This window comes from Arachis stenosperma, chromosome 1 (genome assembly GCF_014773155.1).
Source record: "Arachis stenosperma cultivar V10309 chromosome 1, arast.V10309.gnm1.PFL2, whole genome shotgun sequence".
NCBI classification, from domain to species: domain Eukaryota; kingdom Viridiplantae; phylum Streptophyta; class Magnoliopsida; order Fabales; family Fabaceae; genus Arachis; species Arachis stenosperma.
Window position 1 is genome coordinate 22,418,451 of NC_080377.1, and position 14,125 is coordinate 22,432,575.

Consider the following 14,125-nt stretch of genomic DNA (forward strand, 5'->3'; position numbering starts at 1 on the left):
GGTCTGAGACGGCGAGCACGATGGCGAGCAGAGTCAGCAGACGAAGACGACGGCTAGCATGACAATGAGAAGACGAAGACGACGGACACTCGAGGAAGAAACAGCGTGCCTGCGACTGGTGAGTCTGAGAGTGAATAGGGGTCGGTGCGACGGACGTCGTGGCGGCAATAGAGACACAAGGCGGCGGTGGAGGCTAGGGTTGCGGGCAGCAGTTCGTTGTTGTTGCTCTCTGAAAGTGAAATCTGATTTCTGAAGGAAGGGGTTGGGGTTGGGGGGCACAAGGCTGGGGGTTGGCATCTCTCTCTATTTTTTAATGAAACGGCGTCGTGTTACCGAAACCGAACGGTTCTGGTTTCGGTTCGACCGACCAGTTCCTGGCCGGTTCAACGGCTCACATCCGATTTTTAGTTGATCGGTTTTAGACAATAAACCAAACCGTTAAACTGTCGGTTTACAGTTGGATTGGTTCGACCAGCCAGTCCAATCCGGTTTTCACTTTTCAGAACCATGGTGAATATACGTTCCAACTATTCTCACTAACACATGAACATTCGTATCCTACGTTCCTTCTTCGTCTCCTCCTTCTTCTTTGCCAATTTCTTCGCCATCGTCGTTTTGTTATTGCTACACTTTTCTTTTTTTTCTCTTTTTTCTAGTAATTTTGCAGTATTATGTATTTCTTTTTTTATTTTTATTTTTGTTAAGAGAGTAAAACAAAAAAAAAGTATAAGAAGATATAACAAGAACGAGAAGATAAACAAAAAAAAAGAAGAAAAAGATGATAATGACGAAGAAGAAGGAGGAGGAGGAGGAGGAGTTTTGAGATATTCAAAATTTATCAGGAAATAACACCAAATTTTTTTAACTGTTACACAGAAAATTTTCAATTTTAAGCCCGAAATTTTTTAACCGTGATACAAATTCTTGTTAATAGGGTAAAACAAGAATTATGAGCAACATATTGATTACTTTTTTGGATTTAAAACTTATATGCATGTGTTTTTGTGATTGATTGAGTGTTGTTTGTGTGCTTATTTTGAACTAAGTTTATTTGTGTATCGTCATTATTAAGTAATTTCAGTGCATTTTGGATTTAAATAAGATGCATTTGATCTGTACTTGTTTTGAACTGAGTTTGTTTGTGTGTCATCAACATTAAGTAATTTCGATGCATTATGGATTTAAATAAGGTGCACTTGGTCTCATTTACTTGGATTTGGTATAATTAGTTCATGTAACATAATTATAGTACTTCTGGTGTCATTTAAGTCATATTGATGACTTTTCTGGATTTAAAATTTACATGCATATATTTTTGTGGATTATTGAATCTAATTTGTATGTTTGTTTTTGAACTAAGTTTGCTTGTAATGATGACGACGATAATGAAAGAGAAATATGAGAAAAAAGAAGGAGTAAGATAAAAGCATCACGGGTGGGAGGAGTTGGAAGAAGAAGAGTGCGCGTAATGTAGAAAATAAATATAACAATTTAGTTGAACTTGGTTAAATATTTTACTTGGTTAGTTGTAGTGCTCAATTTTTACTTTTAATTCTATTTTTTTTTCTATTTCATTCACAATTGTAATGATAAGTATTTTTTTTTAATTATGTATAATTGCAATAAAAATATAATGTCTTTGTAAATTTATAAATATAATTTAATTTTTTTTTAAGAATTGAAATGATGCAAATTTTATTTAAGTTATGGATAATAGACTTAATATATAATGTGAATTATGTTTTTTAAATTTTTTTTATTTGGAATAAAAACTATTATATACTTTTTTACATATTTATTACATTTCTCATAACAAAGAATATGAGTAATATTTTACAAACTCATAAAAGCAAGTGAAAAATAAGCAAAACGAAGACAAAATATTAATTAGAACCGAGGACTACTTTTACATGTCTTTTCATGTAATTTAATTAAAAATTTATTTTTATTCAAATAAAATTAAAAATATTTTTAATATTTAAATTTTTAAAAATAAACTTATCCAAATATAAAATAGTTGTTTTCAAAAATTAATTTTTTTCCAAAATCAATTAAAATTGATCCAAAATTAATAGAAATATAATATAGTTCATGAAATAATAAAATTATGTTAGTTGAAGAATTTGATAGTCAAAAAATTTATAAATCAAAATGTTATTGGTCGAATTATAAAATATGTCAACTTAAAAAGAAGGTATTGATAGAGGAATTTTTGTCTGCTATAGCTTGTGGAAGAGTAAAGTTGACAAACAACATGTTAAAATTGATGGCGCAATGCACAAGGACAGTTATTTAGTTTTGTCTTTAGTAGGAATAGTTATTTTTTATATACTTCAAAATTGACATTTGGCAGCACAAGACTGGTTGGATTGGCTTATAAATTAACGAGACTTAGCAGAAACAAAAATTTGGAATTCGTTTTTAAAAAATACTCTCGCACACTTACATCTCAGCAAATTTTTTAGTCTGCCACGAGTTTATTTTCAGTAGGATTCCTTCCATGTCTTTATATTTCTTTTCAAATTACTGTCATTTTTCTTCCTGCAGTTTATTTATCTTTCTTTTGCAAAGTTATTTCCTTTCTTCTTTAAATTTCGAATTGTTATTTTAATTTCAAAGTCTTTCGACTTCGTTGAAAGCAATTGTTTACTTTTCTATATTTTCAACATTTACCTTTGTGTTATTTCAAGCGTTTTAATTTCATTTTATATTTCATTCTTTTTTTTGTTCAAAGCAAAGTCTTTGATGGATATAAAAAAACTGATACTCACAAAAAATGAGTAGGTTTTATACTCACAAAAACTTAAGGAGCTTCCGATCTTAAACTTTTTGTTCCAATGCATCCTTTAAATTGATGCAATCTTCAGTTCAATGACTATAGGACTTATGATAGTCACAATATTGTGACTTATTCAAAGAGGCCCTTGGTCGAATTTGTCTTGCTTTAGGGAGGATACCCCTGTGAGACACCTGCTGATATACTTTCGTTAGTGAGGCCACTAACAGTGTATATGTTAAAAACTTTTCTACTCACAAGGTTGACGGCTTTGAGGTTGCAGCTTGTCCCGGAGTCCCAACCTTGTTAGGTAATGGAGCAGGATTTTTCCTTTTGGTCGCAACCACCTTTGAGAGGTCTTTATCCTTCATATATTCCAAGGCAATCTAATGGATTTTTTCTATAAATTTCTCGTCTCAGGAAGTCAAGTGTCTCCAAAAATCCACTTCTAGTAAGCCAACAACAAGGCACAAACATACAATCTCTGGAGTTCATGTGTTGACTTCTAATAGAGCCTTATTAAATTGATCCAAGTAATGTCGTACGCTTTCGCCCATTCACTGTTCTACACCGAGTAACGAGATTGGGAGTTTAGCTTGAGTTCTCCTAGTCATAAAGTGTGCTAGGAACTTTGTCTTTACATCCCAAACGATGATATAGAGCCAGAAGAAAGAGTGTTGAACCATGCCATGACTGGTCAAGATAGTATAACAGGAAAAGCCTTACATCTAATAGCATCTCCAACCCCTTCCAAATTTATCCTTGCTTCAAACGTATCTATATGCTCTTGAGGATCCAACTTTCTTTCATACTTCAAGTATATCAGTTTATCAAAGTGTTTTGGTAACTAGACTTGAAGGATATGTGAAGCGAATAGGGTCTATCCCATAATAATGTGCTCCTCAGTATCCCTATGACTTTTAAGACTTTGACTCCTTTGTGAAGTCCACCTCCTTCTAGACTTGGGGGAACGAGAATCGACTTTATCCCTTTTTCCAAGGCCACAATGTTCCTCTTTATGTCGAGGATACTCCTATTGGGGCGAAGGATATTGATATCGATACCTCCCCTGATGGCTTCTATTGTCACAATCTAACGACCTTCTGCCACGATTATCTCGTTGATCTCTCGTATGACGTGGGTTCGAGATTGCCACGACATTGATCGTTCCACCAATCGATGCTCCAGCTCCTGCATGCGATGTTACATTTCTTACATCGCATGCAGATAATTTTCTGCTAATCCTACCAAATGTCGCTCTTCAACATCTTGGATTGGTTGATGTTCAAATCTAGGAGTAACTTGTTGTTCTTCTATAGTGTTGGGATCAGTTTCATACTCATTTTCATGGAGCTTCTCCTTGTGAGGAATGTTGGGGTTGATAACTGATTGCAACTTAGGGTCAGCCATGAAAATAACTATGTAGGATCCCCATAAACAGGGCCAAATATTCGTACTTGAGTTAAGGTTACAAGCTTATGAGTTTTAGATATCCTATTTTGCATAATATTGTATCTAGGTCGGGAGGCCTACCTACGATGACACTCCGACGGTTAAGTTAGTAGTGTTTTTTTAGATGCTAAGGCCCAGTTTGGGTAAATAACTTAAATAAGTTCTTTTGGAAAAAGAGCTTAAAGCATAAAGACTTTTATTATTAGTAGCTTATAAATAAGTTATTTTGTATTTGGATTCTTAGTTATAAAAGTACTTATTTTATAGTTGTAGCGTTTGGATAAATAAATCAAAAAATAATTTTTTTTACAGAAGAAAATGATAACAAATACTTTCCAATATTGAATGTTGATTTTATATAACCTAATCACTAATATTGTGTATGATATGATAGGTGAAAATAAAAAATAAATATAAAATGTGTGTCAATGTATATTTTGTTGCTGTTTTTACTCCCTTTTCCTTTATTGAGGTCAAGAACTTGATATAATTAACTATGAAAATAATATCAAGCTATAAAATCACATGTGAAAAAAATATAATTAAAACTGAAATTTCATACCACAGTTAAATACAAATTTAATAATAAAAAATAGAGTGATAAAATGATAAAAAAATACTTAGAAGAAATATATGCAGTAGGTTATTCAGATGCAATATTGTTTGAAAATGGAAATGGTGGTGGAGGATCAATACTTCCATCAGATGAATTATTACGTGAAAATGGTGAGGTTTGGAACATTACGTGAGAATGATGGTGGTGGAAGGCCAGTGCTTCTAGCAGACCTTGCCTGAAAATGGTGGTGAAGAGTCAGTATTTTTTCCAGAGTCAATAAGGAAAGTAGATTTTTTTTGTTTTGAAATTAATTTTTTTTAAAGAAGTGGTAGAATGACTTATCCAGAAGTAGAGAAGTCATATATTTTTACTTTTTCAAAAAGCTGTAAATTAACTTTTCGAAAAGTTAAAAGTTTGTTTTAAATTGTGCCAAACACACAAATTGTGACTTTTTATAATCCAACAAAAAAAAAGTAGCTTTTGCTACTTCCCAAACGGGCTCTAAAATGAATAGATGCCTACCTTCTAAGTTTTCCTTTCCCTTTATACCGTTTTTTTCATATGACATTATTAGACCTTTACTCTCTTCAATGGAAAAATAACCATTTGTACCCATGAACTTTACGAACGCTGACAAAAGTACCCATTAAAGAAGGAAACTAATGTTGTATCCATCAAAGATGGATTCTGTACGACAAAAGTACCCAAATCCTAAATTTATATTGACTTTTTAATAAAATTTCAGAATTACCCCCACCATTATGTTCAACCCCTCCTCTATTCTTTTCCAAATCTCAAACACCCCCATTGCCTAAAAACTCTAATCTCAATACCTAAAAATCCCAAATTATCATTTTTCTAACCCTAATCTCAATACCCCTCTCAACAAATTTCAACTCTCTCTTTATTCAACAATTTAACCTTTCTTCTTCTTCTTCTTCTTCTTCTTCTTCTTCTTCTTCTTCTTCTTCTTCTTCTTCTTCTTCTTCTTCTTCTTCTTCTTCTTCTTCTTCTTCTTCTTCTTCTATGGCTTCAATGAACTTGTTGGGTTTCTCTCTCTCTCCTCAAGAACAACACATTACTACAACTCATCATCATCAAACTCGTTTTGGGCTATTCAATCCCACTGCACAAGATGATGTAACTGTTGCTGATGATGGAAACTGCTTCGATCTCACTCCTTCCACTCATGCCGCTACTACTCTCAACCTCCCTCCTTTTTCCATCTATCAAGAACCCTTCAACAATCATCATCACCTTTCTACTCATCAAGGTTTAATAATTTCTTTTCTCTTTTAATTTCTCTATTATTATTACAAATTACTCTTTTTTTAATTTTTCTTTATCGTCATAGATTAGAAGGAGAATAACTACATCAACCAAAACCTGCTATTGAAAATTTCATGCAACAACAATAACAATGTGACAACAACCACCACCACCATCACCAACAACCCAAGCTCGAGAACTTCTTCGGTGGACACTCCTTCGCCGATCATCATAATTTGGGATTTTTAGGTATTGAGATTAGGGTTTTTAGGCAATGGAGGTATTTGAGATTTGGGAAAGAAGAGAGAAAGGGTTGAAGATAATGGTGGAGGTAATTCTGAAATTTTATTAAAAAGTCAACATAAATTTAGGATTTGGGTACTTTTGTCGTATGGAATCCATCTTTGATGGATACAACGTTAGTTTCCTTCTTTAATGGATACTTTTGTCAACGTTTGTAAAGTTCATGGGTACAAATGATTGTTTTTTCCTCTTCAATATTCGTCTTTTAATCCCATAATGTGGCGACTTAAAACGGTTTTGGTGTTTTTTTTCTCGTAATATAGTCGTTAGCTCGTAGTACAGTATTTTTTGTTAAATGTTAATAATGATGTTGATTCTTGTCCAGAACAAAATATAAATTAGTTTTTCTCTTTTTTTTTTTTTCAAAATTTGCTAAACTCATTCAAAAAAATCACTTATTTCTTTAAAACTTATTTTAAAGTAGTTAGTCGATTATAAATTAGTTTTTTTTCTTTTTCCTAAAAATTTGCTAAATTTCGATGAAAAGATTGCTTGTTTTAGTGGTGAGCTGTGAGCAGCCCCAAATAGCTCAGTGTGGCACCTGGCTGAAATTGAGTTTATTCGTAAAATATTATCCATTTATTATATATATTGAAACTGCTGGATCAAATGAGAAAGCTAAAAGAGGATTTACCAAGAAGTTAAGCAGACAGAATAATGAAAACGTCAACTAGCTATATATAGCTACCAATGCAATTAATATATCTATAAAATAAAAAAATAGAATCAAATGACATGCTGGAAGACGAAATGCTATCCATTCAAGTAAGCATCAAACTTTTGATCATAACACACTCTTTTTAGGTATTATTATGATGATGATTTACCAGTAAGCCAGTAACTCGTACCTCTTTTTCATGCTTTTTATTTTCTGTCCGTTTTGTCTCTTCCAAAACCCTCCCACCCCACAACTTTTCTTAAAGGGGGGCATGTTCTCCTCAATAATATATATTTGTTTTTTTAGTGAAAACTGAAAAGAGAACATACATAGGCCTGTGTAAGGGCCCATATTAGTTTTTTAGTTTGGTCCAAATTTAATGTTGAGTTCTGGACTAATTTTATGGGCTTGGTTGAATTGAAGGAAGAATAATAATACTGTATTTAATAGATATAATTTGTATTCAATTCTGTAACAACAAATCAGAGTGGCGCAGCGGAAGCGTGGTGGGCCCATAACCCACAGGTCCCAGGATCGAAACCTGGCTCTGATATGAGTGGCTTCCAATCTGATTCAATTTTTTTAAGGTCTCTTCTTGCGTTTGGTAACCACTACGAAACAAACTTGTACTTGAAACTGCGATGAAGACGGACCCATATACAAGAGAAGTATATAACCAACAAACCCATGATCTACTGTTTTGTTTTCTTATCCAATATAAATTGGCCAAAAGTCTCAGTCCCAAATCCTTCGACATTTGAAAGTTGAAAGACAAATATCAGTACAAAAATGAAGTTATGCTTCCTTTTTTGAGCTGCCCTTAGCCAGTAATGCTTATTAAATATTAATACTAGCTAAGTATGAACCAAAAAAAAAAAAAAAATTAATGCTATATATCTAAGTCTTTTTTGTTAATCAAGTCTAATAAATTTAGTCTAATATAATAAAATCCGTTATGACTAATGTTATTTCCAGTCTTATTATTTAACTTAGTTGAATTTGATTCATAAAAAGATTTAAATGTGTAGCATTTTTCTGAAAAAAAATTGTTTAAAAAACTGATATCTGAGTATTAATATTTTGGTCAAAAATAATTTTTATTAACAATACTTTAATATTATTTGATGTGTTATATATATATATTGTGTATTATTAATTCAATTTTTTTATAAATCAAATATGTCTAACAATAATAAATATGAGACTAGTTAAGATGATAAATATTAATACTTTAATACTTTAATATAGATATTCTAAAAGTGATAACACCTTTATTTATTCAAATATTTTTGGGAATCATCCTCTTATTTAATACTTTTACATGATCTGGTAACATGTGAAATCAACTTATTACAACTCAAAAAAAAAAAAAAAAATTTCCATGGATGACAAGCTTATTATAAAATCAATCCCTTATTATCACATTTCACACTAAGTTGATCCATGTTTCTATAATATTATTGAGCTACCAGTTTGCAACACAAAACTTCATAATATTAACAAAGAAATTAATTAAAAGCCATACTTCTTTCATTTGCTGCACTGTATTTAGATGAGAATAAACCGGCAGTGAAGGAAACCTGCAACCATCATCATTCTATGTTAAAAATAGCAAGCCCCAAAATATGACTCATTTTAAACTTAACAATTAGAAATGACTAATGTCAATTTGCTAAAAGAATACAGAGAAAATTCTTAACATATATGGAAAGCACTATACAATGGAAAAATCCTGATTTCATGACCCACTGGCATTGAATCAACGTGATAACCAAACACAATTGATGATTTCTACTGACAAATTCGAAAGCAATAAAACATGTGACATTATCTAACACAAAAAAGTATGAATAATATAGATAATATTTTCATTAAAATAAAAAATATTGTGTGAACTTATTTTGTTTTAATATTAATTTAACAAACTAATTTATCATTAAATAATATGTAAGACTACTCATCATTTGATATAAATCTCACACCACAACCAGTAATGGATTGTCTGAATGTATTTGTCAATTAATTTAACCGACATAAAAATGTTCTGTAACCATAAAAATAGGCATCTGTCATCATGCATATTTATATATGTTGTTTTATATTTTCTAACAAAGCAATTTGTTATTAGAATAATTAAATATCTTATAAAAACAATTAAACTTTTTTATTATTTATGATAAATAATAAATGAAAATAAAAATAATAAAAATTCCAAAGTAATTTTTCAATTTTTTCCCAAAAAAAATATAGTGAGAAATTAAAAAAGGAAAAGTCTAGAAGGCTAGCAATTTTTTTAAATTTTGGCCAGCATGTAATCAATAAAGAAAAATGAGTTATTGAATGAAATCTCACACCAATCTCACATCATTAAAATGATCATTGATCGCTATTTGATGGCTACAAATCACAAAAGTTGATGGCCTCCTAACACTCCTCTATATAACTAATTTTTAATGAGTGAATATTAACTAATAATTTTAAAATTTAAATTTATAATTTAAGATTTAATAATAAAAATTTATAATATAAGATATAAAATTTAAAGGACATAAAATAATTCTAAAACTAACAATTTATAAAAAAAAATTAATTCTCTAACATTACTCAAAAATGATAAGATGGACTTACTTGGGTCAGAATTAACCAACATAGCTGTTCCACCAAAGTAGCATGTTCCCCCATTCCTCTTATTCTTTTGCCAGTAACTGTTGAAAGCATAAGAAGCATGAGCAACCACACTATCAGGGTTGTAACACTTCCCTGTTGGAAGAATCTCCTCACAATCACCCCCACCCTCTCCACAAGCATACTCCAATGCCTGCTGCAGCTTCTGCGCCGGAACACTCGGCTTCGCCACGCACCACGACTTCTGCGCCTGCTCTAGTTCCGCCTCCGGCGACCCATGATGCCCTATTGGCTTACAGGGAGGAAGAGTATTGAAAGAATTCGGCGAAGGCGAAGGTGAAGGCGAAGGCAAAGGTGATTTTGATGGAGCACCAGTTGGAGGAAAATTAGGGTTTTTTATTGCGTAGCCACCAAGAAAGGGATAGTCTGCTTCCATTATTGGTGGTTCAGAAATTTCTGAAAGCTTTCTAATTTTTGAAGCAATGCCTAAAACATTAACCTTTTTAAGATTAAAAAACCCTAGGTTTTTCATGAAATCTAAATGAGAAGACACCAGACTCAAACTCTGCTGCGAGAAATGAGAGAATCCGGAATGAGGAATTAAAGAGTAGGTGGAATTCACACTTTGAAGGAACTCTAACAGTGGCTTGAGATTATATTTCGCCATTTTCAAATGGCGAAGAGAGTGGATTGGGAAACAATCCAAAGAGAAAGAAATTGAAACTTTGATGTCATTTTCCAAACCCCATCTCTTTAGAGAGTGATAAATGTTCTTCAAAGAAGGAAGAACCAAATTCAACTTTCTCTCATGATTGTAGTTGTTGTTTTTGACACCGAGGTTACAAAGATCCAAGTTTATGACTATGGTGGTGATCCTCACAGCAGGGTAGTGTGCAAGAACGTTGGTTTTGAGCCAAGTTTCTGCCATTAAGATGTTGCTTGAGACGCCATTGATGTCTCCATAACTTATGGAAATAGCTAAGGATAGGTCTGAATCTTGAGATGATGCTTGTAAAACATCTTCTCTTGTTTCACATAGGTTTAGTAGCTCAATGGATTCTTCACTAGAAACTGAAAACCAGAATTGAAAAAAAGGAAAAATTTATTGAAACAAATCGGGCATATATATAATGTTAATTTCTTAGCATTACTCACTTGAAAATATAAAAACTATATATAAGATAATTTAAACAAATTGAAATCGTGAACTTTAAAAAAAGTGAATTGAGATCGTATTTTTTTATTATATTTATTTTCACAACTTTAAAATTAAAATTAAAATCAAGAAATGATGAAAACAAAAATGAATCAGCATATGGCATTATATGAATGAAGCAATATTGACATGTAATTGAAGTTGGTGCACTTTATTAAGAGATGAGAGAAGCTAACAAGGCTCCAAGTTTTTCTTACCAGAAAGACAAATCAAAGAAAGAAGGAAAAGATGAAAGAGCCACGGCCACCCCATATTCTTCACCGTACAATTCCTGCAAGCTGGTGTGCTGCTAGTTCGTTATTGTTATTGCTTGCTTCTATTAATGCTTCTCTTCTCCATCCGAAGCCCTTTTGAGGAGATCTTTTTGAAGCTAAGGTTGCTGTGAAATTAAGGAAGTAATCTATGTGAGGTGGCAAAGGTTTATTCGTAGTTCACTATTTCATCTATTCCTACTCCCTAAAGTTTCTTGCTTCATGAACAAAAAGAGAATCAGGAGATTAATCACACTTTTTTCCGAAGAAGCTATGTATATGCTTTGATTTGATAAATTATTACTTTTATATAATATGGCATTTTGTTATATATATAAAATTGTATAACTTTACTATTTGGTTATATGATTAGACGTAGTTGTATTTAATATATTTTTATTACAATTAATTATATTAAATTATTAAGATTATGATAAAAATTATTATTATATCGTTATTATCATATCAATTTTTATTTTTTGTTGTCTGTTAATTTAAATGTTCATTATGATGAAATAATAATAATAATAATAATAATAATAATAATAATAATAATAATAATATTATTATTATTATTATTATTATTATTATTATTATTATTATTATTATTATTATTATTTGTTGTCTATGTTATATATACTATTTTTATTTCTCTTGTTTATATACAAAAAATACATTAAATTGTTACTTTTTCTTCTTCTAATAATTATATTGTGTTTATTTTCTATTTCTATTTCTTTCCTTTAATACTTTATTTGTTCTTTTTTTTTATTTTAATTTATACATTGGTTTTTTTTTTCGAATTTTCCATAAGTTCAAAATTAATACTCAAGTCTTTGTTTTTGATAAACAGAATAGATGCTTATTGATTATCACTTAAAAAGTCTATAATAAAATTAAAAATGAAAATATCAAATTATTGCCTAGAAATTAAGATTGATTATATGTTAATATCACCTTAAAAAGATTTTATGTAACGTGAATATCTGTAAAATTAAGACAATTGCATATTTTTATTGATTTATTTATTTAATTTGAATAAATTTATTCTCTATTTATTATTTTCTAACCCGACCTTTAATTTTCATACAACTTTATTTTCTCAGATATATTATAAGTATTTCTGAGTGACGTGGACAGACTCTTATAATCATAATAATTATATTGATCACTTTTTTTTTTCTATCTATAACTTATTTAAACATATAATTGAAAGTGCAGTTAATCGTTGAGAAAATTTAAGATTTTTATATACAATGTTACATCTTGATTGAGTTTTTTCATCATCATTAAATTATGAAAATATTATAATATTTTATATTTTTATTTGCGATCAATGTATTAATAAATATTAGGAGTAAGTATTGTTTAGGTTCCTAAAGTTTAGGGTCAAAATCAAATTTGTTTCCAATGTTATTTTGGATTTAAAATCGTCTCCAACATTTTATTTGGTATCAAAATCATCCTTTTGACTTTTTACAAACAAAAAATATCCTTTATCACCACCATCTTTACCACCACCACCACCTCCCTTACTCCGACCAAATACTAATAATCAGATTCAAAAATACCAACAATAATACATTATTCAAATCCAGAAACTTACAACATTAAATTCAACAACAAAATCAACACACAACAACAATAAAATTAGAAAAATAACTAATAAAAATCAGAAGTAGAGGCAGAAGAAATAGAAGCAGAAGCAAAGCAGAAACAAAGCAGAAGCAAAAGCAGACACAAACATAAAAGTAGAAGAAGAAGTAGATGTAGATGCAGATGTAGAAGTAGAATCCGAAGCAGAAGCAAAAGCTGAATCGGCAAGGTGCAGCGACGAGGACGCAAAGTGGCGGCGAAGTCGGTAGAAGCGACGGCAGTGGCAGAGCGCGACTCCCTGGCTCGTGTCTACTCTCTCCCTTGCGAGCTCTCTCTCCTCTGGTTTTGATTCCCGACGGCGACGCTGGATCTAAGCTTCGCTGATGCCGTCCCCCCTTTCCCCTCTTCTTCTTTCCCCTCATCTTTTCCTCCCCTCCCTTTTCCCTTCCCCTTTTCCTTTAATTTCTCCCTCTCGCATTCTTTCTCATTTTCCTTTCTCCTCCCCTCCTCCCCCCGCATTATTTCTTTTTTTTTTTTAATTTTATAATTTTTTATTAGGGTTGGGATTATTTAGTAACAAAATAAAAAATTTTATTAAAAATAACGATTTTAATACTAAATAAAATATTTAGGATGGTTTTAAATAAAAAATAACGTTAAAAATGAATTTGGTTTTGACTCTAAATCTTAGGGACCAAAACAATACTTATCCCTAAATATTAAATATTTTTAGTAATATAAAACATATTTTTTGATAATAAAAAATTGATTAACAATGAAATACGAAAGATTCGACATGAAAATTTTAAAATATACATCACAATTTTGAAAGGGAGTATGACAATATAATTTTTATTTTATTTTTTGAAAATAATACAGTATCAATATCAGATTAATTATAAGTTAAATAATAAATAAAAAATTATAGGTTATTCTACATTTGTGCTAATTAATTTAATATAAAATTAATTTTTTGTAGAAAAAATATACAATAATTACATATGAACGTGATCAAGTGAAACACTTTTCAATAGATGAAATACTTTTAAAACTAAAATTTTCTAATTATTTGTGATTCACTTAAAAATTAACTCTAATAGAGATATAGATGAAAATTGAAATAAATATATAATTAATTTTGTTTAGCACTATTTTTATGTTTCTTGATTAATTAAAATTATCAAATAATATTGAGCTAATATTTAGATTTGGTCCAGATTATAATTTACTCAATTTAATCCTAAATTTGACATATGTGACTCAAGTTAGTTTTTTAAACACTACAAGATTCAAGTTGATTTGTGGCAGGTTTTTTTTTTTCTGATTTATAATTTTTTATTTTATTTGTGGCGGTTTGAAAGGTTTGTGGGAGTTTTCCAAACTTAAAAAATTTGAAGTGTCATGATCTTATTTATAGCAGTTT

General features: G+C 30.5%; 1 protein-coding gene and 1 non-coding gene across 2 annotated transcripts; one reads left to right on the top strand and one right to left on the bottom strand.

Moving 5' to 3' along the window:
- Positions 1–7,495: 7,495 nt before the first annotated feature.
- TRNAM-CAU (transfer RNA methionine (anticodon CAU)) lies at positions 7,496–7,567 on the top strand. The gene has a single exon. It is a non-coding gene; the product is annotated as a tRNA-Met (tRNA).
- A 739-nt stretch (positions 7,568–8,306) lies between these two features.
- LOC130942691 (glucan endo-1,3-beta-glucosidase 12-like) lies at positions 8,307–11,255 on the bottom strand. Its single transcript, XM_057871023.1, has 3 exons — positions 11,053–11,255; positions 9,643–10,710; positions 8,307–8,594 (listed from the first exon to the last, which is right to left on the bottom strand). The coding sequence occupies exons 1-3, from the start codon at positions 11,105–11,107 to the stop codon at positions 8,563–8,565; spliced, it is 1,155 nt and encodes a 384-aa protein (XP_057727006.1). The 5' UTR covers positions 11,108–11,255; the 3' UTR covers positions 8,307–8,562.
- Positions 11,256–14,125: the final 2,870 nt, after the last annotated feature.

Coding starts and splice junctions, on each gene's coding strand:
- LOC130942691 (XM_057871023.1), bottom strand. CDS start 11,107: ATGGGGTGGCCGTGGCTCTTTCATCTTTTCCTTCTTTCTTTGATTTGT. Junction 10,711..11,052: donor TTCTTTGATTTGTCTTTCTG/GTAAGAAAAACT, acceptor TCTGGTTTTCAG/TTTCTAGTGAAGAATCCATT. Junction 8,595..9,642: donor GTTGGTTAATTCTGACCCAA/GTAAGTCCATCT, acceptor TGATGGTTGCAG/GTTTCCTTCACTGCCGGTTT.